The sequence below is a fragment of the Hippocampus bargibanti genome, linkage group LG10 (genome assembly GCF_051943395.1).
Source record: "Hippocampus bargibanti isolate YZ-2025 linkage group LG10, ASM5194339v1, whole genome shotgun sequence".
In the NCBI taxonomy this organism is placed as follows: Eukaryota; Metazoa; Chordata; class Actinopteri; order Syngnathiformes; family Syngnathidae; genus Hippocampus; species Hippocampus bargibanti.
The window spans coordinates 5,632,198-5,657,395 of NC_142743.1; the positions used below are offsets into that span (position 1 = coordinate 5,632,198).

Sequence of the window (25,198 nt, forward strand, 5' to 3'; positions counted from 1 at the left end):
ATTTCTGATGAAAGTAATTGTAAATAGAATGACAAAGAAATTGGATACAGGCAGTAAATAGCATTTGCACATTCAAATACGATTAATCTCCACTTCACATTGTCTCGGTGTAAGTCACAAAGCATTTGTGTCCTGCTTGTTTTTAGGTGTGGACTTGGAAGCGGTAAAGCGGGTCGAAGAGGAGCACATCACAACAGATGCTCGGACCTGGTTGACTGAGGGACCACCCGCTGACGTACAACATCCCAGGACTGGAGCCACTCCTCTACATGTGGCTGCAGCCAAAGGCTATGTGGAAGCTCTCAAGTAAACTTTTTTTGTTTGCAATTTTCAAAGAGGACACTTTGACTTGATTTTGTGTCTGCCTCGAGAAGAATAACCCTTCCTCAGTATGCCATAATCCCCTTCAAGTGAGAAAATCTCTGCTGACACTATCTTGTTCGTTTCTTGCGTTCCAGACTACTTTGTCAATGTGGGCTTGATGTGTCAGCAATGGACTTTGATGGGTGGACTCCTCTTCACGCTGCTGCACACTGGGGTCAAGGAGAGGCCTGTCACATTTTAGCTGAACAGATGTGCAATATGGAAGCCCGCAGTAGCTCAGTGAGGCTTAACTCTTCATTCATAATGAATTTGGACTTATGTTTTGGAATATTTGTACTTGGTTGATCGATCATTGCAACAAATATTCTGCAGGGTCAGACACCTTTGGATGTCGCAGATGAAAGTGTGCAGGAACTACTGGAGGATTTAGCTCTGAAACAGGCCAATGTGAGACATTTTCTTTCAATTAATCCAGTCAAAATAAACCAAGACAATTCACTAACAACTGGGTGTTTTCACAGTGGCGAAATGAGCTGTCCATACGGGAACGGCAAAACCAACAAGGTGCTACAACTGTAAACGCGCAAAATAAAAGGCGCAGGTTAGTATTCACCCAAAGACTGGCAAATATTTACCTCTTTTAAATACTGATTGGAATTGTTTATAAAATGATGTCTTTCAGTGTCAGGCAGATAATTGACTGGTGGTCGTTCCAGGTTGTGTGAAACTGTCATTGACTTAAGTTTACCGTGAAAAGCATACGCCATTTCTTAAATTTGTTGTCAAATTTGATAATTATCCAAGTTCTAAAACATATTAGACCTCTTTAAATACATCTTGAATGTTTTTAGTGTCCTCTCATGACCACCGCGTTATTTAGATTTGTTATATTATTTAATCTTTATATTGGTCTCCTTGAATATCTAATTCATCACATAATGACATTTGTTGGACTTAAAGGATAACCAACACTTTTTTTTTGTTTCCTAACTGACATCAGAAAAATGTTTTATAGCATCTAAAATACCCAAAACACCCAGGCCGATATTTTTAGTCAAATGTAAAACACCCATAAAAATGACTGAAAGTTGCCCAAAACTGCCACTAATGAGCAGGAAACTGGAAAGAAAGTCCTGCCCCCTTGTTCGTGACGTCACATTGGGGACCTGGGCGAATCCGGCGATCCTGGCCCACCTACAAACTGCCTTGCTCCAGAATCAAAACAATGGCTTCAGAGAGTTCAGATTCGGAGACAATCCTTTCTTGTTACTCATCCAGTTATGAATATGATTCAAATAGTTCTGAAGAGGAAAGCATAAGTGGTTTGCAATCAATTAAAGAAGTCCTTCCGTATCAATTCGAGCCGTATGCAAGCGACGAAATCTGCGAAGGACACGACATATGAGCTCCGTGAATTTGCAATATAGCATCAACTTTTGTGATATGTGGCATATAAGGACACGAATAACAAATAATAAGCTACAAGATGTCAACATCAATGTACATTGTTTAATGTTTGTGCATACAAAAAGTTGTTTCAACATTCAAGATGAAAAGTTACAAACGTACGTATGAATGGCCTTCTATACAATGGAGTTCATAATAAGAAAATTGTAGTGAATCGCAATTCACATAAAATTGAGAATTTAATCACGGGGTGAAGAAAAGCATTCGTGTTCGATTAAAAAAAAAGACTGACTGTCGGAATGGTACGTACCAAGTTTGACTGTCATCCTGGCATCCTTAATACATCAAAGAGCTCGATGCCCGTTCTGAAGAATGTCATCAGAATCAGAATCAGAATACCTTTATTCGTCCCGCAATGGGGAAATTTGCATCATCATCTTCATCGTCTTTGGCTTGGAAGAGCTCCATTTTACTTGTAAATAATTTTGTTGAATGTATATAAGCTGGATGATCAGCCTCGAGAGGAGAGCAAACAACACGAGAGGATCACAGCAGTTATCCATGCGGCGAATCGCTAACTCCGGTCTCGTCCCCTTCCGGCTGGTGCTCTACGGCTCCGAGCTAACAGCAGCTGGATGCTTGTCCGATCGGTTTGCTCCACCGATATACACCTTGGCGATTGCACTCTTGCACCACTGGAGGCACATTTATCCGCATTGTTAGGCTGAGAGGATGATAGCGGTTATCCAAGCAGTGAATCGCTAACTTCGGTTAGCTCCTCATTCGCCTCCGGCTGGTTCTCTACTACTCTGGTCCGTTGGACTTGTCTTTCCCATTCCGCCCAAATGGCTGGTTTGTCCGCTGGGCATTTGTGTAAACGTGCACCATCTTTACGCGTGTTACCGCAATTGGCTGCCACACAACGATTCACCATCACCTTATTTATGTTGTTTTCCTTTTAATTTCGCGATCAACAGTGTTTTCAAACGAAATAAAGTACCCAAAATGCACTGTGTATCAATTTCTGTGTCAGGGGAGTTCACTATGTGACGTCAATTCCGGTATCGACACCAACGCGAAAACAAGACTTCATGAATATTCAGCTCGAGTTTTAAAAAGTAAAATACATGTAGCTATATGCAATGGAATCTTTGTAAATTGCAGTCAGTAGAAGTCATTTGAAGTGATTTCACAAATTATGGATGCAACTTGTTCGGAGGTGTCGGTTGTCCTTTAAGTCTGCACACTTTTTAAAAAATAATTGGATATTTTCATTGTGTTCACAAAATTCAGTGGCACGTAGCGAAACACTGCACTCTAATGTATTGCTCTACTTTTATGGTGCTAGGAGCTCAGTGTGCAGGATGAGCAGTAAAGAAAAGTTGAACCTGCAGGACCAGTCAAAAGAAAGGGGTGTGTCGGCAGGCCTGGAGCTTAGTGAAGACAAGGAGAGCAGTCCTGGTAAAACGGCTTTTTTGACGGTCTTCTTCAAGTAATTTGTTTTCCCTGATTGTTTTCCGGCTCGACCAACAGTTTGTTGTCTCTCCAGAGAGCTCCACTGTGTCCAGTCCAGACACTGAAAGTGGCATCACGTCTGCTGCCTGTCCGGTTAACAAGGTGACATTTACATTTGTGGGTTCAATCAGTGTATGTCAAAAAGCCTTTGCCAAATATCACAGCAGTTGTTCAAGAATCTATTGTTTGATTTTCATTCTTATATGTAGCATTGCAGTGACAAGGTGAAATGCATTCAACTCAAAACTGTATTTACGCACATTTTCAAAAGCAATTAGTCTTAAATTCCTGATGGATTACTTCATTGGTCCATTGCTGCTGATTTGATTGAACTGCTCTACCCTGTAACGCGTGACAGATTTTGGGAAGATTTGAAAAAAAAAAACATAGCAGCTACTCTCTCTCTGGCTTTGACGTGTGTTGATATCTTGTGTAGAGTCTACACGCATGGAATTGGAACAGTGGAGCTTTATGTATACAGTGATACCTCAGTTTACAAACTTAATTGGTTCCCAGAAAGTGTGTGTAAGGTGAAAAATCCGTCTGCCAAACATTTATTTCCCATTAGAAACCATTAAAAATGAGAATAATCCGTTCCAACGTCCCCATAAAACATAATTGTCTACGAAATAAGCCTTAAAACTACACAAAATATACCTTACTTTATGTATAATAAATATGCTATTGTAATTAAAGAAATAAACTGTGCAGTATAATAAAGTTATTTTATTTACCTTTGTGATGGTAGTTGTCAATGGATGACAAACTTCCAGGTTGCCTCTTGATGATATCCGAGTGCAGTTCTCGGTGATAATACACTCAAACACTGTACCCTGCTAGCTGCTTTTCATTAATCCAAATTAACAGAAGTTTTTCAAACTCTTCTATTGCCTGAGACCGTTGCTTAGACTACACAGAAACACCCTTAGCCACACGTAGCAATGGTCGATTTAGCGTACTGGTACTTGGGCGCTAAGTCACACAAATGCACATCTCATTCGTATTTCTTGATGATCTTCTGCTCGATCGTTATTTTGTTTTGTGTCCTCTTTGGCTGAACACTAGCCTGTGGTGGGGTCTTTTTCGGTCCCATAATAGCAAAAGTATCCTTGATAACAAACCACGTATGCACTCAAGGTAAGGGGTGCTAAAAACTAGTCCGCCATCCACAGTGGCGCTGTTCGACCGTGTGGTTTGGTGTTCATCTGCCGAAAACTAGTCCGCCAGCCACCGTGGCGCTCCGTGTGGTTTGGTTCATTTGCCGAAAACTCGTTCGTATGCCAAGATTATATTCTTGCGAATTTAATGTTCGTAAGGCGAAATGTTTGTAAACTAAAGCGCCCGTAAGATGAGGTATCACTGTACTTGTAATGGGTTGGAATCAGATGTCTTGGCAAGTCGTGCATTGTCTGACACATGGGCACTAGCCAATCTGTGAGAGCAAGACTTGCAAGACTTGCCAGAATTTTTCTGGATAAAATAATAATTTTAGCCTATATTATATATATTCTCTTGACCAACGAGCAATTCAAAGGCTGTAGTCCCCTGCCTATTACCCAACAGTCAGCTGGGAGAGGTGCGAGTCATTTGGCAACCTTAGTGAAGATAGTTTTTTTGTTGTTGTTGTTCATACAATAAATAGATAACCCCTCGCCCCCACACATTTTTGACAGACATTTTGTATATTATCATAATAAATAAATTTCACAAAATCATACTGTTTATTTACATAGTAATTGAACCAATTTACAATTCAGTATGGTTATTAAAAATATTTCCCTAAATGTAACTTCATACGTCTTGTTCAACAATTTGCATTCACTTATAGGGCGATTTCTTTTTTCTGTTCACGATACATGATCAAATCTATACAAAGTGTTATGCAGAGGGATGACATTTGACATTTGTGACGTTTGTACTTTCGAAATGTAGACATCTGACGAGAGAGGCGGCGATGAAGAAAAGGAGCAGGGCAAGGCGGTTCGCACTGCAAGAGTCCAGCCCACCCCTCATACGAGGGACAGTACATCTGAAAGTCCCAACACACCTACTACTGAGCGCCGCAAGTATGAAACGCACAACCACATACTGATGATCGACTAAATTCTTAACGGAACTTTCCAAAAGGCATACTTAACTCATGTGTGGCTCTTCCTTGAATTATCCTCTCTTTGTGTCTGTTCAGGTTTCAGGCACCAGTAAGAGATGAGGAGTCTGAGTCTCAAAGGAAAGCTCGCTCTAGACTCTTGCGTCAGTCCCGCCGCTCCACTCAGGTGTGCAGAGGCCGCACGTTGATTGCATTTCCGTCTACCTCTTTCAATTCAGAGTTGTTGTAGTGTCTCGAACATGATCGACTGTCGTGCACCCATTCCTGTATTCACATGGTGCCATTTGTATTGGATTTGCCTTTATTAGTCTCACAGTGGAGAAATTTACAATCAATCACATTAGAATGAGATTGAATTAGCAAACCGCACCAAAATGCTCCATATGATGATCGCAGTCAGAAGAAAGAGGCGCAATCCGAACAGAATTTGATTCAGATTCACAGGGGTGGTATATTTTTGCCAGTCCGATCAAATGTCGCATATACACTCGAAGCTGCATACTGTCTGCACGCCTTGATATAAATAAATGTGGTGATGCACTTAAAAGTGTGGCGGATTACAAGGCGAGCCACTCAGTGCGGTTAATTTCTTTTTTAACGACTTGTAAGTTGTTTTCATGAAGTATTGCTTTGCCAAAAATGGAAAAACAACCACAACTACTCTGCTAAGTAGACAACTGACTTCTATCTTGATAAATCTATAGCTGTTGGCCGTGATTTGCATACCACGAGTTTGTATAAAGACTATCCTGATTAAATGTAGAGGCACATGGCAGATCGAAATTGATCACATAACATGTAAACAGTTGACCAGAAATCTTCAGTCAGAACAATTGAAATTGAAATATCAAAGCGGCAGCACACATTGAATTTCCCAAGAACAAAACAAAGCATTGCCTGGCTGATATTTCATATTTTTGTATCAAGTCAAAGTCAGCTTTATTGTCAAATATGCTAATATGCATGACATACAGCACATATGAAATTACTGTCCTCTCAGACCAAGCATGCAAGGCACTCATAATGACTTTGACAATCATAATTAACACGAAAACGGCAATTTGCCGGGAGTCATGGAAATTCAAATAATTCCAATTATGAGGTGGTGTAATTTCTGGCCCAATCATTTTCTTTTTTCCGAACTTTAAAGTCTTACTCGTGCTTGTGAACAGCCCTTACTCTCAAAGACAACTGAACGTTCTTTGGGAATTGTGCTTTGGCGATTCCAGGGTGTCACCTTAACAGACCTCAAGGAAGCTGAGAAGACTGTGTCTAAAGCTGCTGATCCTCTGCCTCGTAACATTCAGCCCGTTAGCCCCATCATCACTCTCACACCTGCTGAGAGGGGTGAGTTTGCTTCTGTCGATATGCCATAGCTACCTTTTCTATTCATCTTTACATTTATACTCTTGTACCTTATCAAGAATGAAGTAGGATTTTTTTTTCACATCACAAACTTTCATTTGTTGCTAACATTCAGTCACTTGAGTATAAACAGGCTAAAATTGCTCACATTTCTTTGTGACAAGCCAATATGTTGCCATGTGATCAAACATATAGTGATACCTCGGCTTACGAACGCTTTAGCTAAGGAGCTTTTTGTATTACAAACCTTAAATTCGCGAGAATATAATCTTGGCATACGAACTAGTTTTCGGGAAACACGCGGAGTGCCACAATGAGTGATGTGTCGTTCGTGAACGAGCCGGTTCTTGGAGCTCCTGAAATGGCAGCCGCCTTTTTTTTCCTCTATTCCCCCGCCCCTAGTCTTTGGTTAAAGCCACACGTGATTGGTCAAGATCCGTGGAGGAGGGGACACACGCAGCAGGACACACACAGCAGGACACACGCAGCCGTGAGCGGGGGAGGGGGTTAAAAAACAGAAACACACACACAAAAGGGAGACAACAGAGCTTGAAACAAAAAAAAAGTGAAATGGTGAGAAAATTGATATAAAACACAGTGAAATTTGGACTCGTTTCAACGTTATTGATAGTTCAAAGGCAGAGTGTATTGGATTGGATTTGCCTTTATTAGTCTCACAGTGGAGAAATTTACATTTCACAGCAGCAAAGTGATGAAAGGAATGAAAGTAGAAAAACAAAATACATGACTGCAAGATTAAAATATCCCATCATAGCTCCACAAATAACCCGCACAAGCCATCTGTACAATTTGAATAGAACATACAAGCAAGGGAACCAGCTATTAATGAAGTTTCTAGTGTGTCTGCCTGCATCTGTTGCTGTTGCAATATCACAACTTCTAAGATGTACAACCCAGAGCTCCTTGAGACACTTTATGCAAAAAGCTATCCATTCCATCAAGCCATCAATGACCATCACAAAGGTAAATAAAACAACTTTATTCTACCGTACAGTTTATTTCTTTCATTACAATACAATAACAAATTTATTATACAAAAAATAAGGTATATTTTGTGTCGTTTTAAGGCTTATTTAGTTGAAAATTATGTTTTATGAGGATCTGGGAACAGATTATTCTCATTTTAATGGTTTTCTTTGGGAAATTAATGTTTGGAATACACACTTTTCGCCTTACACACACTTTCTGTGAACCAATTAAGTTTGTAAGCCAAGGTATCACTGTACAAAACAAATCAACACATTCTTAAAAGGAAAAGCAGAAGTGCATCAGCAGTAGATTTCGTTGTTCCATTCAAATGTTTAATATATACTTAATACTTAATACGGAATACTTAATTACTTAAACTTCATAGTTATCATCGGAAATTAATACCTTGTGGTTTTGTGCAACTTGGTCAAAGAGGTCTGAGCAAGTTTTTGAGTAAGTGAGCGGCTTACTGTGCCCAAAATGAACGGAAATGACAAAAGCCAAAGACAATTCTAGGGAGCGTGTAACCAAGACAGATTTTCTTGAGGTTCGAACACGTGACATCAATGTGGCAAGACGCAATGTAGAAGCCAAGGATCTTCTGGCAGAGAAGAATTGGAGAAGCTACCACTCTACTCAAGCTGATGTGGCTCATGTGAAGGTCCTTGTTTGCACTGCAGCCTCCTGTCCGACGTAATGTCCATGGGGATTCCATGAAGCCTGAAAATATGCTGGACCTGTAGGTTAACAATCTCAAAAGCCGTTGCAAGTGTAACAAAACGAACTACCTTTTAGAACCAATCAACAATACTAATAATAGTCTTGTTGGAGAAGACCGGTAACTAAGTCCAAAGGCCAAGAAGGAATGGGAAAGGAATGCAGGAGATCCACCAAGACATGTTGGGAAGCTGTGTTGCGAGCACATCCTGAGCATGAGGCGACAAAGGCACGGATGTCTAAAGCTACGGATGGCCGCCAAAGGGGCTGCTTGATAAGAGAGTGGCCTGCAATCCACGAAGTAAGTGGAATGAACTGTCTCTGTTGGATAGGAGTTCGCAGTTTGCTGCAGTGTCATCTCCTGTTCCAACCAGCGTTTACTGCGCAAAGAGCGCAAGCTTCAGACGTCTGTACTGGGTCCATTTTGCTTTTGGACTGAACATTATGTCGCCTGTCAGGACCCTGAAAGCAGACATTGACACCCAAAATTAAAAATGTTGTCCAATGTAGCAACACCAAGTTACAATGTTCATAAAAATAAACCTATCATTTACTCAAGCAAACAAAGTAGCCAATAAAAAAATCACCTTGAGGGAAATGCTCGTTACAACAAGAAGAAACCAGATCATCAGGCCTCTTTTGAGATTGGAACACACGGCGGAAAGAAAAAAAAAACAGCAAAGTGGCTCAACGCAATGTGCAAGTCAAAGATCTTCCAGCACAGGAAAATGGGAAAAGTTTCCTTCATAGGCTGCCACCTACCGTACTTTTCGGTGTTTAAGGCGCACCCAATAGCCTTCATTTTCATCAAAAAAAGATGTGCCTTATTTGTGAAGTAATATGGAGCCACAACAGGTCTTGCAACTACTGTCAGCAGCCACCGACTCGATTTCCCCCTGTAGAAGAAGTAGTGTGCAACTACAGCCTCTACTGTAGCGCATTATAATAGTGTGCCTTATACAGTAAAGTCTCGTTATATCGATATCGGTTATATCGATAGTACTGCTTATTACAATCCTATTTCTATGAACGCAAGGAGAAAATTTACATGCCGCAGGATCGGATATATCGATAATCCGGCTATATCGATATTTTTTCCGACTCCCGAGAATATCGATATAACGAGACTTTGTATATGGAAAATTTAGATACACTGTATTTATATATTATATTGAGGAAACATTTTTCATTCATTGAAGGTGTGCCTTATACAGTGATACATTGGCTTACGAACTTAATTGGTTCCCAGACAGAGTGTGTAAGGCGAAAAGTGTGTATCCCAAAAATTAATTTCCCATAGGAAACCATTAAAATGAGAACAATCCTTTCCCAGGTCCCCATAAAACACAGGTGTCAAAGTCAAGGCCCGCGGGCCAAATCCGGCCCGCCACATTATTTTTTTCGGCCCGCGAAAGCAAATCAAACTTGTTAATGATGTTGCTAAAATCTGAGCCAAAATTTCATATTTTTGGATGTCAACCACAATAAAAGTAATTATTCTTGAGTTCAGATTTGAAAACGAGTTATTCATTAATTTGCTGTGTGCTCTATATGTAATATTTCAAAGTCAAAGTCAGCTTTATTGTCAAATATGCTAATATGCATGACATACAGCACAGATGAAATTACTGTCCTCTCGGACCCAGCATGCAAGGCACTATTTGAAGGGATTTAAACATTCTAATGGGTTCCCCAAATTCGTAACGGCCCTCGAGAGGAAACCATAACTACAATGTGGCCCGCGGCAAAAAATGACTTTGACACCCCTGCCATAAAACATAATTTTCTACTTTCTAATGTTCTATGCCTTAAAACTACACAAAATACACCTTATTGTATGTATAATGAATGTTCTATGATATTATAATTAAATAAATAAACTGTATTGTATAATAAAGTCGTTTTATTTATTTTTTGCGGGTTATTTGTGGAGCCTGATTGATGGGAATTTTAACCTTGCAGTCTACACTGCCTTTGAAATATCAAAGTTGAAATCCATTTTCTCACTCTCTGTCATCTGCCTTTCTCTTTAATGTTAAAAATCTCCCCTCACTGCTGTGTTCTTGACCAATCACGTGGCTTTAACCGAAGACTGGGGGCGGGGAATAGAGGACAAAAAAAAATGTCGGCAGCTATTTTCTTTTTTGGAGAAGGGCTTCACTCTCTCTCTCTGTCTGTAAATCCCTCCCTCACTGCTGCGTTCTTGACCAATCACGTGTGTTTAACCGACGACTGGGGGCGGGGAATAGAGGACCAAAACAAGCTGACTGCCATTTTCGTTTAGTAGAACGGGCTCATTCGCGAACGACGCATCACTCATTGTGGCAGCTCCGCGTGTATCCCGAAAAATAGTTTGTATGCCAAGGTAAATTTTTCATAAATTTAACGTTCGTAAACCGAAAGGTTCGTAAGCCAAGGGGTTCATAAATTGAGGTATCACTGTATTTGGAAAAAGTTTGAAAATACATCATTCATTGCGGGTGCGCCTTATACTCAAGTGCGCCTTATATACTGGAAAATACGGCACTCCAAGCTAATGTGGCCCAAGTGTGGGGGTTTAGCATCCACCCCTGAGTAGTTCAGTGATTGGTTTTATGTCACCATCTTGATGAATAATTTTGATCCCATTATTTGTTGCACGTCCACTTGGTTTTATGTGACCAACTTGATGAATAATTTTGATCCCGTTTTTGTAGCACGTCCACATCACATTGCAGAGGTTGTGCGTTCAAATCCCACTCCGGCCTCCCTGGAGTTTGCATGTTCTCCTTGTGGGTTTTCTCCGGGGCCTCCAGTTTCCTCCCACATTCTAAAAACATGCCTGAAAAGCTGATTGAACTCTCGAAATTGTCCCCAGGTGTGAGTCTGAGCGCGGTTGGTTGTTCTTTTCCGTGTGCCCTGCGATTGGTTGGCAACCGGTACAGCGTGTTCCCTGCCTTGTGCCCAAAGACGGCTGGGATTGGCTCCAGCAACCCCACGCGACCATCATGAGGATTAAGCCGTCTGGATGGATGGCTGGATTTGTAGCTTAAAGGACAGCCAACACATTTTTTTTGTTTCCTAACTGACATCAGAAAAATGTTTTATAGCATCTAAAATACCCAAAATACGCAGGCTGATATTTTTAGTCAAATGCAAAACACCAATATAAATGACTCAAGGTGTCCCAAAACTCCCACAAATGAGCTTGAAATTGGGTAGATTCAGAAAGTCCCGCCCCCTTGTTCGTGACATCACGCCTGGATACACAAAATGGATTCACAAACTGCCTTGCTCCAGAATCAAAACAATGGCTTCAGAAAGTTCAGATTCAGAGAAGATGCTTTCTTGTTACTCATCCAGTTATGAATATGATCAATAGTTCTGAAGAGGAAAGCATAAACGTTTGCAATCAATTAAAGAAGTCCTTCCGTATCAATTCGAGCCGTCTGCAAGCGATGAAACCGATGAAGATATGGACTCCGATGTAGCGCCCAGAAAATGCACAAGATGTGCCATCTTGCGCAAGCTCCGTTGGAAATGGGCTGATTTGTCCGCTGGGAATTTGTGTAAACTTACACCTTCTCTATGCGTGTTACCGCAATTGGCTGCGACACACAACGATTCACCACCGTGTCATTTATGTAGTTTTCCTTCTAATTTCGCGATCAACATGTTGTTTTCAGCGATCAACATGATGATTTCAGCGATCAACATGATGTTTTCAGATGAAAAAAGTACCCAAAATGCATTGTGTGTCGCTTTCTCGGTCAGGGGTGCTCCGAAAGTGACGTCACTTCGGGCATCGTCATCAACTCGAAACCAAGACTTCATGAATATTCAGCGCGAGTCTTAAAATGTAAAATATAGCTACATGTGGTGGAATCTTTGTAAAATGCGCTCAGTAGAAGTCATTTGAAGTGATTTTACAAATTATGGACGCAACTTGTCCGGAGGTGTCGGTTGTCCTTTAAGTATTGGATACATTTGGTGCTCTGTATTTCCACACTATAAATCATACATGTGTGTGTATTATAGCATAATTGGTATGAGAAAGACAATGGCCCCCGTGCATGTGTTTTCAAAGTCAAGTCCAAACATTTTCAACGTTCCAGGTCCACAGTGGATTTCAAACGATTGAACAGCGTAAAAGGGTTATTGACTGCGTGTAAATGTAGTCACTGTTCACTTCTCCTGGTGTAAAGAGCGTGCCTCCAACCGCATGCTATGGGGGCAATTCTGTATAGGCTGTTTTCGTGTTCAATATTTTAGTAGTTTGTGAGGGTGTTTGTGAGCACCGCCCCCATGTTTTTTTTTTTTTTTTTCAGATACAGACCCTGTGAAGCAGGAGGAGCCTGAGGGAGACAGACGTCTGGGAATGAAGGACAGGAGGCGAGCGAGAAAAGAGAGACGCTCCACTGGCGTCATTCAGCCGGGTGCAGAGGTGGGAAGCACGCTCGCTGCACATTCACAGTCCCAGCAGCCGCAAAATTTCTTTTTCAGAGGCAGTCACCATTTTCAATGATGTAACCAAAAAAAGTTTTTGGGTGAAATTTTTGGTATCATGGCTTCTAATACAGAAGCGTACTTTTATCCCCCCCAAACATCGTGTCGATGCACTGTCACATACTCTTCCCATCTGTGCACAAAAGCATCCATGTTTTTTTGTCATGTCAGCGATAACAGACAGAAAACCTGTTCTTTTATTCATTATATATTTGTTTCAAGGGCCAAACACGCACATGTGGATTTGCATGTTTGGCCCAAACATACATATCGACTCAGGATGGCCGGAACCAGAATCAAACCCTGCACCCAGCGAAGTTGGGTGGGAGAAAACTTTGCTGCAGTGAGGGACTCGATAGGACACATCTTTTTGGGTCACCCTCCCGAAAAAGGAGTGTGTAAAAGTGATTGACAATTTTGTCAGACGAGTACAGGTTTGCTTGCAACAAAATGGTGGCCCTTTGGAACACATCTTAGCAAAGCCATAAATTGACTAGAAATTGACGAGAAATAGCTGAAACTCTGATGAATGGTCTTCCATAAACTATGAATAATGTGTGGTTGTAATTTGAAATAAATAGCTTTTTAATCAAAGCCACAAGTGAAATTTTCATGGGTACGCATGTTTTTGGGTCACCTTGTACATCAGAGAGAAATGGGGGTTGGTTGGTTAGTCAGTTAGTTGGTTGGTTACCAGTAGTTAGTTAGTTAGGTATTGACCTCTATAAACTGTGGGGAATGAGGACAGGGCACCAAATAGTAAAAATCCACTGATTGGCACCTTCTGAAATATATTTTTGGTTTTGGGTGTTGGTTCGGGAATATTTTTTTGTCTTCCATAAATCAACATGAGCCTCAAAAAATAATAGCAGTTAGAACCTAATGTCATTATGTGGAGAAAAAAAGCATTTTTCACCCCTGACACCCTTTTTTATTATACACATTCCCTGTTTTCCATGGCGAGGTTGTCTTCCCTGCCCGTGATTTGAACCGTAATCCCAGATTTAGATGGCAGTGGTGCAACCCTGTGAGCCTTGGGTCCGGAAAACAACTCAGCATTTTGAATGTTTAAAATTGCAAATATTTGTAAAAATGTCCTCGATGTACATTCTGATAGCCGATTTATGTTTCAGAATGATGAAGAGGATGCTCATTTGGATGATGCAGACAACGCCTCAACGTGAGTTATACCTTGATGTCAAACCTTGTATATTGTTTTATCAGAAGTATACTACGGCGTCGATGAAAAGGTTTCTTCAGCCGTCATCTGTACTTCTTTGAAGGTGTCGCATGCTTCCCTTCTCATCTATGAGGCTTCGTCAGCGAACTAAAATTTTGCTGGTAGCTCTGGCCCTATACAGTGGTACCTCGGTTCTCGAACGCCTCACTGTTCGAACAAATCGGTGTTTGAACAAAATATTCGAGATATTCTTGCTTCGACGTTCGAACATCAATCGGTGTTCGAACGCCAATACGACGCGTGAGTGCGTACGCGAGGGTGGGGAGCTGAGCGGCGCACGGGTGTATCGCTCTCTCCGTGACCAACTGTTGTCGCTAGCGGACTTGCTGCGTTTTGCTCTAGCGTTTAATATAGGTGTACGAAGAGTTTTAGCCCCTAATCATGCCTCCAAAGAAAGTAAGTGCTGCTTAAAGTGACAAAAGAAAAGTAGTGCGTACAACTATTGCATTTAAGAAAGAAATAATCGCAACATATGAAGGAGGTGTGTGAGTGTCTGATCTGGCGAGGGAATACAACATGGCGAAATCTACCATCAGTACGATATTAAAGATTAAGGAGGCTGTGAAATCTAGTGATGTGACCGTGGGAGTGAGAGCAAGTGTCATTGGATAGATATTTGAAGAGAAAAGAACATCCTGTAGCCGAGTCATCCGTAGCTGTCACGTTCCGAGCGAGAGTGACGGCAGCTGACTCATCAGAAACAGACACGTACTAACCAAGCAGGATATTTATTCACAAATAAAAGAAAACACAGCGAGTAAGAAGGCAGGGGGTGATCCGACCCGTTTACTACGCCAAAAAGCAAATGGCACATGAGGGTGCAAAATTACGCAATCCCGGAAGATGACATACATTTACGGGACGCAGGGAAAATACCTCGGACCGGATACACTCGCACATCGAAGGAAGAGTCCCGGTACGGTGGCGAGTTGAGTCAATCATCCGGCATTGGCGAGGTGATCGCGAACCGTATAAACGCCCAGTGTCCGTGATTAGAGAATTGACAGCAGGTGGCGAACGGCCGGGAGAGGCCCCACCCCCCACCCCCACGCTGTCAACTCGCAAGTGACAGGGGCAAAGAGATGGTTTCGGTGTTCGAAAAAATCGCTTTTCGAGCAGGGTCCTGGAACGAATTATGGTCGAGAACCGAGGTACCACTGTATTTATATCCCTACTGTCCAGAGTTGGCGGTGCCAGACTTCTGCTCTGATAGGTCCCTGCTTTAAGGTTGGGGGGAGCAGAGGACTATTTCCTGAGGCTACACTGATTACTTCTATTGTCATGACTGACTATGGTTTACCACTGGCCTGATTGCCCTATTTGCTCTGGTATCACCTCATCAGCTTAACTAAGCCTATGTAGACCATAATCAGTCAGGATAATAGAAGTAATCAGTAGTTAGGACAATAGGAGTAATCAGTGTAGCCTCAAGAAATAGCCATCTGCTCCCCCCAACCTTAAAGCGGGGATCTATCAGAGCAGAGGTCTGGCACTGCCACCTCTGTAAAGTAGGGATATAGCTACCAGCAAAATTTTAGTTTGCTAACGAAGCCTCTTGGATGAGAAGCGACACGTCCAACAACTTTAAAGAAGTACAAATGACTGCTGACTTTTTCATCGATGGACCACTCCTGTACGACTGAGAGCTTACACAGACGTATACTCTGGCGTGTTAAATTGTCAGTGGCGGACGGTGTGTTCAGCACATGGGCCTTGACACAACACCCAGTCCCCCGCCAAATGCCATCTACCCTCAGCTCTGTCGATTCAATGTAATTTCATGTATTGACTGAATAACATCGGTCATAACCAGACATTTCAATTCATTCAGTTCAGGATCTGCCAGTAATCCTGAGTCTGAAGCCTCAGGGAAATTCCATTCACAGTGTAGCAGAGCTGCAATAGCATCTGAAACATACTGTCGTCTTCTTATACAGTATACAATTGTTCAACACCAATTTCAACCATGGGGAAACGTAAGAATTGTGACCTCGGAACGAAGTACGTACAAGGCAATAGTGGCTGTCGAGGAGAATCCAACAAGGAGCCAATCCTCCATCGCGAAAGAGTTCCACATGCCGCAGAATACATTATAAACTTCAGTAATGTAAATGTTGCAGTTTTTGTTTTCCATACATGTATTTAATTGTGTTGTATTCAGATATATTTATCGCTTGCAATAATCACTGTTTTTCATACAGTATCTACATGCTGGCGTTCGTGGTTTCTCTCGTGTGTGTATAGAACAATGTCCAGTGCTACTCAGTCATGATTGCTAGAGTGCGTTATGAAAATAATAAATGTTTTTATTTAATGCATAAGTTTATTTTTCACTTCACGACAGTACAAAAGTATGCTAGATACGCAATCCTTGAACTCAAGGAGAAAATGACATGCCATATCAAAGATCCCCGATTTATTGCCCACTTTTAATGCAGTTAAAATTGGATATATCGATAGTCCGGTTATATCGATTTTTTTTCCGACTCCCGAGAATATCGATATAACGAGACTTTACTGTACAACCACAGGTTATTCAGTTTATGGAAGACCATTCACCAGAGTTTCAGCTATTTCTGTCAATTTTTAGTCAATTTATGGCTTTCCCAAGATGTGTTCCAAATGTCCACCATTTTGTTGCAAGCATACCTGTACTTGTCTGACAAAGTTGTCAATCACTTTTACACACTCCTCTTTTGGGGGATAACATTGCTGCAGTGAAGGACTCAATAGGACACATCTTTTTGGGTCACCCTCCCGAAAGAGGAGTGTGTAAAAGTGATTGACAACTTTGTCAGACAAGTACAGGTTTGCTTGCAACAAAATAGTGGACATTTGTAACACATCTTGGGAATGCCATAAATTGACTAAAAATTGAAAGAAATAGCTGAAACTCTGGTGAACGGTGTTCCATAAACTGAAGAATGTGTGGTTGTAATTTTAAATAAGTAGCTTTTTAATCAAAGCCACAATTGAAATTTTCACGGGTACGCATCTTTTTGGATGACCCTGTGTATATATTTTTTGCCAGTACAGTGAAATTCCTCTACAACTAAATCGTTTGCAGCAAGACATTTTTCACAAGTGACTTTTCACTATGAGCAAATTTTATCTCAGATGTAAACACACACACACGCACATGCACACAAACTAATGTGTAGACCTTATTTTTATTCCAATAGTGCATAAGTATGAGCATACACTTATTTGACACTTATGTAGAAAGAAAAAATGGGAAGAAATTACAAAATTTACAATCTGTGTTCACTCTCATTTACATCGATTTCTTGCATCATATCTTTTACTTTGCTGCCTCCATTGTTCGTTTTTTATTACTTCAAGCATTACATCTTTTCTTCAGTCCTTAGTCTGCGGAAGTCCGTCTTTTTTTAGCCATTTTAGCAATGCAACGTTGGTGTGCGTCTAAAACTAACAATAACAAATACTTCCTGTCCTACTGCGCATGTGCAAGCCAGCGTGGTGTTTTCTGTGGCCATTTCCGAGCTAAGCAGGAAGAGTCGACGCAGGCTGAGGTTGATTAGACTTTTGCAGAAGGCTTATATTCATTGTAGTGAATCTCAATGCGAGGCAAGGGGAGAGAAAAAGATTTTGTATCAAGGCAACATGGGGATTTTTCATTGTAGGGGAAACAGAAAAGTGGAGATGGCTTTAATGCATGAAGATTTGTCCTCACAAGGGTGTATTTTCACCCATGTAGGTTTTGTTGCAGAGGAGATTCTATGTGCTTCAAGTACGGGGCTTTGGATTGGTGCGTTGTTAACAACATCACACGGACTCAGCAACTCTGAGTTTGAGCACTCCGTGACTGATGTGCGCTTCTCGTGTGCCAAAATATTTCCATCGTGTTGTCAATAGCACATCGAGTGTACTGCGTACCAAGCTGAGTCATGCCTCTAAATCAGTGGTTCTTAATCTTGTTGGAGGCACCGAACGCCACCACTTTCATATGCTCATTCACCGAACCCTTCTTTAATAAAAAAATAAAATGTGGTTTAAAAAAAAAAAAATTAACTGGTGCATGAAATTAATTGTGCATTAATATCGCTTTGTTCAAATAACAAAACAAACCCAGTGCATGAACTCAAAACACTTTCTGTGGCAGTGCCCAGTAACTGCAGACGAGGCTGAGGGGTGGACCTCTGTGGCGGAGGATCCACCGAGACTGACTCACCGAACCGCTAGTATTCGATTGAACCCAGTTTAAGAACCACTACTCTAAATCCTTTTCAAGGAATTTGAATATGTCCCCCAAGTACCTTAAAATCATTCCACTTGATCTCTCGGATGTTTGTGTTCATAATTAATGTATGCCCTGCTTTACTTGCAAAGAGAGGTTTTATTTTGTATTCATTCATCGAGACTAGTAAAGCAGTTGTAATATGTGTTGCCATCTGTGTTTCTCTGCAGTGCGAGTGGATTAGGGGACGCTGACTACAGGATGGTACGTGTCTGAGCTCCTCCCCATGCAGACACTTGCACATACCTAAAAAAGGAAACACAAGAGTGTTCTTCTGGCTTCAACTCAAAATGAACAGCGTTGCTTAATGTCCGGAATGCTCACCAAGTTATTTCCAACCCCCCCTCTCCTCTTTTTTGGTTTATTTGATTTTTGTTTGTTTTGTTTTTGCATGGACATTCCAACCTTCATCAGAACCTCTCTCTTCTGTTCAATGACTGCTCATAGATGTGTGTGTTTCCCCTGCAGCTCTACTTCCAGATACTGCAGCAGAACCTTGCAATGAAGGACAAGCTGCAGGAGATGGAATTGCTGCTCAGCCAGAACAAAGTGGAACTGGAAAGACTCAGACAGGTTGCGGCAGTTTTTCGGTTTGATTTGGAGAAAACAAAGTTGAGCTTTACGTCTGTGTAATTTCTCAGTCGTACAGGAGTGGTCCATCGATGAAAAGGTTTCTTCAGTCGTCATCTGTACTTCTTTGAAGGTGTTTTTGCTTCTTATCCTATATATCCTATATCATATATATATACAGTAAAGTCTCGTTATACCGATATTCAAGGGAGTCCGAAAAAATATCGATATAACCGGGACTATCGATATATCCGACCCTGTTTGCATGTAATTTTCTCCGTGCGTGCATAGAAATAGTATCGATATAACCAGGACTATCGATATATCCGATATCGATATAACGAGACTTTACTATATATATATATATATATATATATATATAATCAATCGGTGTTTGAATGCCAATACGACGTGTGAGTGCGTACGCGAGGGTGGGGAGCTGAGCGGCGCACGGGACAACTGTTGTCGCTAGCGGACGTGCTGCGTTTTGCTCTAGAGTTTAATATGGGTGTACGAAGAGTTCTAGCCCCTAGTCATGCCTCCAAAGAAAGTAAGTGCTGCTTAAAGTGACAAAAGAAAAGTAGTGCGTACAACTATTGCATTTAAGAAAGAAATAATCGCAAAATATGAAGGAGGTGTGCGCGTGTCTGATCTGGCGCGGGAATACAGCATGGCAAAATCTACGATCAGTACGATATTAAAGAATAAGGAGGCTGTGAAATCTAGTGATGTGACCGTGGGAATCAGAGCAAGTGTCATTGGATAGATATTTCAAGAGAAAAGAGCATCCTGCAGCCAAGTCATCCGAAGCTGTCACGTTCCGAGCGAGAGTGACGGCAGATGACTCGTCGGAACGTAGTGGAATGTTTGGGATCCCAAAACAGACACGTACTACCCAAGCAGGATGTTTATTCACAAATCAAAGAAAACACAGCGAGTAAGAAGGCAGGGGGTGATCCGACCCGCTTACTACGCCAAAAAGCAAATGGCACACGATGGTGCAAAATGACACAATCCCGGAAGATGACATAAATTTACGGGACCGGGAAAATACCTCGGACCGGATACACTCGCGCATCGAAGGAAGAGTCCAGGTACGGTGGCGAGTTAAGTCAATCATCCCGTATTGACGAGGCGATCGCGAACCGTATAAATGCCCCGTGTCCGTGATTAGAGAATTGACAGCAGGTGGAGAACGGCCGGGAGAGGCAGCCCCCCCCCCCCCCCCCCCTGTCAACTCGCAAGTGACGGGACCAAAGAGGTGGTTTCGGTGTTCGAAAAAATCGCTTTTCAAACAGGGTCCTGGAACGAATTATGGACGAGAACCGAGGTACCTATGTGTGTGTGTGTGTGTGTGTGTGTGTGTGTGTGTGTGTGTGTGTGTGTGTGTGTGTGTGTGTGTGTGTGTGTGTGTGTGTGTGTGTGTGTGTGTGTGTGTGTGTGTATATATATATATATATATATATATATATATATATATATATATATATATATATATATATATATATATATATATATATATATATAGTAAAGTCTCGTTATATCGATATTCAAGGGATCGATCGATATAACCGGGACTATCGATATATCCGACCCTGTTTGCATGTAATTTTCTCCGTGCGTGCATAGAAATAGTATCCATATAACCGGGACTATCGATATATCCGATATCGATATAACGAGACTTTACTGTATATATATACTGTATATATATATATATATATATATATATATATATATATATATATATATATATATATATATATATATATATATATATACAGTGAGACCTCAACTTACGAACAAAAAAAAAATCACATAGGAAACCATTAAAATGGGAATAATGGGTTTCCATAAAATATACTTTATACTATATATTTTATGGAAGGTCCTTCCATAAGGACTGTTGGTAATTAACCTCTGGTGTGGCTTCTCTTCTTTTTTCTTTGGAGACTCCTCTTTCTGACTTGTAAGGTCTTACGAAGCCGAGGCATCACATTATCGTTCATCATGTTGATGATTGTCATAGCCACAGTCTTTTCTGGATGGAACTGTTCAATAAAAGCCTGCACATCATTCCACTTTGCCAACATTGCCTTCTCCTCGCCATCAGATGTTCTCGAACCATCCGCTACTGGCTTTAAAATCCTCAATAAGCGGCGAACTTTCAGGTTGGCGCATGGCGATATCGGCGTGAATTAGCCGTGCTTTCTTGCATAAAATAGCTTTACTCACGCTGTCGCCGGATAGCTGCTTTTCGTGAATCCAAATTAACAGAAGTTTTTCAACTTCTTCGATTGCCCGAGACCGTCGCTTTGGATTGGATTGGATTGGTTCCGGAGAATGGGAGTAACGGTTGACTTAGCATAGCCGTGCTCGGCCACTAAATCACACAAACGCACACCTCGTTCGTGTTTTTCAATTATCTCCTTCTTCTCAGCGACGGTGATTTTATTTTGTGTCTTCTTATGCTGAACATGAGCCTGTGGTGGGTTTTTTTTCGGTCCCATCATCGTAAAATTATTAGCAAAAAGCTCCAAATAGGCGATCGACGTGTGCATTCAATGAGAGGGGGTGTGGAAAGTAGCGGGCTGGAGCGCTGTTCGGTCGTGTGCTTCCGCCGAAGATCACTCCGCCAGCCGTGGTGCGTGTGTATTATGAAAATAGTGCTTATTATAAGGTGTTTAATTTTCATAAATCTGACGTTCTTAAGATGAAAAGTTTGTAAGATAAGGTGTTTGTAAGTTGAGGCCTCACTGTATATATATATATATATATATATGTATATACGTATATGTACGTATATATATATATATATACGTATATGTATATACGTGTATATATATGTACGTATATATATGTATACGTATATACATATATGGCTGGTATATATACAGCGCATATACAGTAAAGTCTCGTTATATCGATATTTTCGGGAGTCGGAAAAAATATCGATATAACCGGACTGTCGATATATCCGATCCTGCGGCATGTAAATTTTCTCCTTGCGTTTATAGAAATAGTATCGTAATAAGCAGTACTATCGATATAACTGATATCGATATAACTTTACTATATATATATATATATATATATATATATATATAGGGCCAGAGCTTACCAGCAACGTTTTAGTTCACTGACAAAGCCTCTTGGATAAGAAGTGAAACGTCCAACAACATCAAAGAAGTACAGATGACAGCTGAAGAAGCCTTTTCATCGATGGACCGACCACTCCTGTACGACTGAGAGTTTACACATACGTGTTACTTGTAAATCCGAGTACCATTGTACTGTACATGATTAATACTTGATTACTTTATCCCACATAAGGCAAAAATATTTTCCTACTCAATTTAGGTTGTCTATGAAGAGGTAACCAACCTTCACTTTCTGTTTCAGTCCATTCGATTTTGGTTCAAACTTCTAAATTTCTAACTTTGAAAATTACTAGAATTGTTCAAAGCAAAGCGCAAAGCACAACCACAGTTTGACTTGACATATTATCTCTGTGACAGAGTCAAGATGGCAGCACAGAGCGACCTGCCCGTTTGGAGCTCGAGAGATTTGTAAGTGTGCTCCACTGCAACACTAGCATGTCTGTGCTCTTGCAAACGAGCAAAGGGAAACGTTTTTCTTCTGTTGTTGTGTTGCGTTTTAGGAGAAGTTGGCCCTCCAGAGGAGAGCAGTAGAACTGGAAGATGAGTTGAAGGTTCTGACTCATTTCACATAGCTAAAAAAGGAAACACAACAGTGCTCACACAGTCATCTGTAAAGTTCACTAACAAAACTTACGACAAAATCATTTCACTGCCTCCCCATTTTTGACATATCGGTGATTGAGGAATACAGCCTGGCTATCCTAAATGAGATCTGGAAAGCTATGCAGTAAAGTCTTCTACAGTAGATAGGAGACCTTCTGACACACAAATTCCTGTAATTACAATGAAGCGCACACTGTCTGGACGTTGTGTCTCTGCCCCCATCCTTTATTTTTGTATGAGTAGATATTCATCATGCAAGGCCACAGTGTTGAAGTTGCATGCTCATTTGTTAACAGATTAGGAATACTGATACTGCTACACCTGAAATAATTCAAGCTGTAAGACAATGTAGGGCGCCCCAGTAGTCGAGTTGTTAGCACGCCGACTTCACAGTGCAGAGATTGTCAGTTCAAGTCTCGCTCCGGTCTCCCTGTGTGCAGTTTGCATGGTCTTCCCGGGCCCACGTGGGTTTTCTCCAGGGTCCTCCGGTTTCCTCCCACATTTCAAAAACATGCATTTTACTGCCATTTAAATCTAATTAGTTGACTAATTCCTATGACAATCAGTGACTTGTCACCCATCCATCCATTCATCCAAACTCCACACAGGAATCAAACCCTGCAACTCTGCACTGTGAGGCTGACGTGGCTGTCCACTTGTCATCCAGCAAAATAATTTGTGGCAATCCGCATTGAAAATTGTGATTGCATATTGCATAGCCTACACGGACAGAAAATGAAACTCTCTTTCCACTTGATGTGCATCAAACTTGCCAGGGAAGGCAGAAAACAAAACCTGAATTAGACAAGGGTATGTGCTTGCATGTAGGCTATGGTAGTTTTTGCATTTGTGTGCGAGGTTGTTACCTCTGCCCTCTAAACTGAAACTACTGGCTCACCGTTGTAAACCCTGGTGAAATTGTCTCAAACCACCAGCGTGCACAGGTGGTTTTGCCCTGATGTCATACATGATTTGCTCTAACTACTCCTTTAGAAATACATGTACGTCAAAAACGCAATATCTGCTATTGCAATTGTCTCAAGTTTGATAAATCGTGACTAAATGCAAAATTAATAATTGCATGTGCTCATCCCACAATGCACAAAATGAACAATTGAGCACTTTAATTAGTGTGTGAGACAAAATCCTACTAGTTATGTACACTCGAGATGAGGTTCCACATCCATTTGGGGTGGAAATCAAGTTTACTTCATATGACCAACAAGCTCCCATCGGCACAAGTTTTTTTTTTTTTTTTTTTTTTTGAGGGGTGTTGTATGTGTGTTTTGTTTTGAAATGCGTGTTGTGTGTGTCTACTTGTGATTTGACAGTGGCTTGTTTTTCTTTTTTGAAGGTTCTGGGAGACCTGAAAGCAGACAACCAGAGGCTCAAGGATGAGAATGCCGCCCTCATTCGAGTCATCAGTAAACTGTCCAGATGAAAAAGAAAAAAAAAATAACTTTAATGTATTACAGGACAGAATTACAACTGTGTGAAACACAGCCAAGATTAACTGAACAGAATTTTAGAGCTAATGCATATTTTTTGTATGATGACAAAGCTGAAGTGCACCTTCTATGGGGATGGGGAAAGGAGGGTGGCAGGGCTGCTTGTTCATCCTGTTCACAACCTCCTCTAGATTCATTTTTATTGTTGTTTTTAACTGTAATATTATAAAAGACCCCCCACCCCTCTTTTTTAGACTAAAAGCCATGTTCATTCATACTTTTTTCCTCTGAAAGTTTGGAAAGGGAAAAAAGTCGCGCTTGGTTTCTAGGTCTGTGTAAGCTCTATCATACAGGAGTGGTCCATCGATGAAAAGGTTTCTTCAGCCATCATCTGTACTTTGAGGAATTTTGCTGGTTATATTTAGACACCTTCAAAGAAGTACAGATGACGGCTGAAGAAACCTTTTCATCAATAGCTTAGTTACTAGGAAAAGAAGAAAAGTGCCAAATCCTGCCGAAATTGAACAAATACGAATGTTGTATAGTCTGTTTTTTTGTCAGGGTAAATCTGGAGTGTTTTTTTTTTCATTTTCAACTGCTGCATAGGCAGACCAAACTTTATTTTCATGTGCATGTACAAACGTGTAAATGGTGTACATACAGGCAAGATCATTGGCATTTCATCTTTCTATTTTCGAACTTGAGGTTTCTTTCTTGGAAGCAAAGTATACTATTGACCCCAGAATAGATTTCTATTTTTTAGTCAACAAGGCCAGACTGTTCGCTGATCACTGTACTGCCATTGAAAGAAACACATTGCATGTCAATTATATGGTGTGCCTTTCAAGTATTTTATTGTCATAAGAGATTAATATTAAGCATATCATGATTCTGACTCATAGTTATGTCATTTGTTGGATATATATTTGGTGATGGGGAGAAATAACCCCAAAATGTGACATGGTTCAAAGTCTCTTACTACAGTTCATATCAGCCACACAAAATTAT

The 25,198-nt window shown here is 41.0% G+C and overlaps 1 protein-coding gene across 1 annotated transcript in view; it reads left to right on the top strand.

Annotated features, from left to right (window-relative positions):
• The window catches only part of ppp1r12c (protein phosphatase 1, regulatory subunit 12C), a 50,079-nt gene extending 24,994 nt beyond the window's left edge, over positions 1-25,085 (top strand). Inside the window, exons 5-20 of the mRNA XM_089005448.1 lie at positions 147-306; positions 459-603; positions 697-771; positions 846-925; positions 3,080-3,192; positions 3,281-3,348; positions 5,179-5,312; positions 5,432-5,519; positions 6,583-6,700; positions 12,733-12,848; positions 14,044-14,090; positions 18,579-18,612; positions 18,877-18,981; positions 22,497-22,547; positions 22,640-22,690; positions 24,097-25,085. Of these exons, the coding sequence (XP_088861574.1) occupies positions 147-306; positions 459-603; positions 697-771; positions 846-925; positions 3,080-3,192; positions 3,281-3,348; positions 5,179-5,312; positions 5,432-5,519; positions 6,583-6,700; positions 12,733-12,848; positions 14,044-14,090; positions 18,579-18,612; positions 18,877-18,981; positions 22,497-22,547; positions 22,640-22,690; positions 24,097-24,183 (1,472 nt within the window). The 3' untranslated portion in view covers positions 24,184-25,085. The remainder of the gene's footprint in view (positions 1-146; positions 307-458; positions 604-696; positions 772-845; positions 926-3,079; positions 3,193-3,280; positions 3,349-5,178; positions 5,313-5,431; positions 5,520-6,582; positions 6,701-12,732; positions 12,849-14,043; positions 14,091-18,578; positions 18,613-18,876; positions 18,982-22,496; positions 22,548-22,639; positions 22,691-24,096) is intronic.
• The last annotated feature ends 113 nt before the right edge of the window (positions 25,086-25,198 follow it).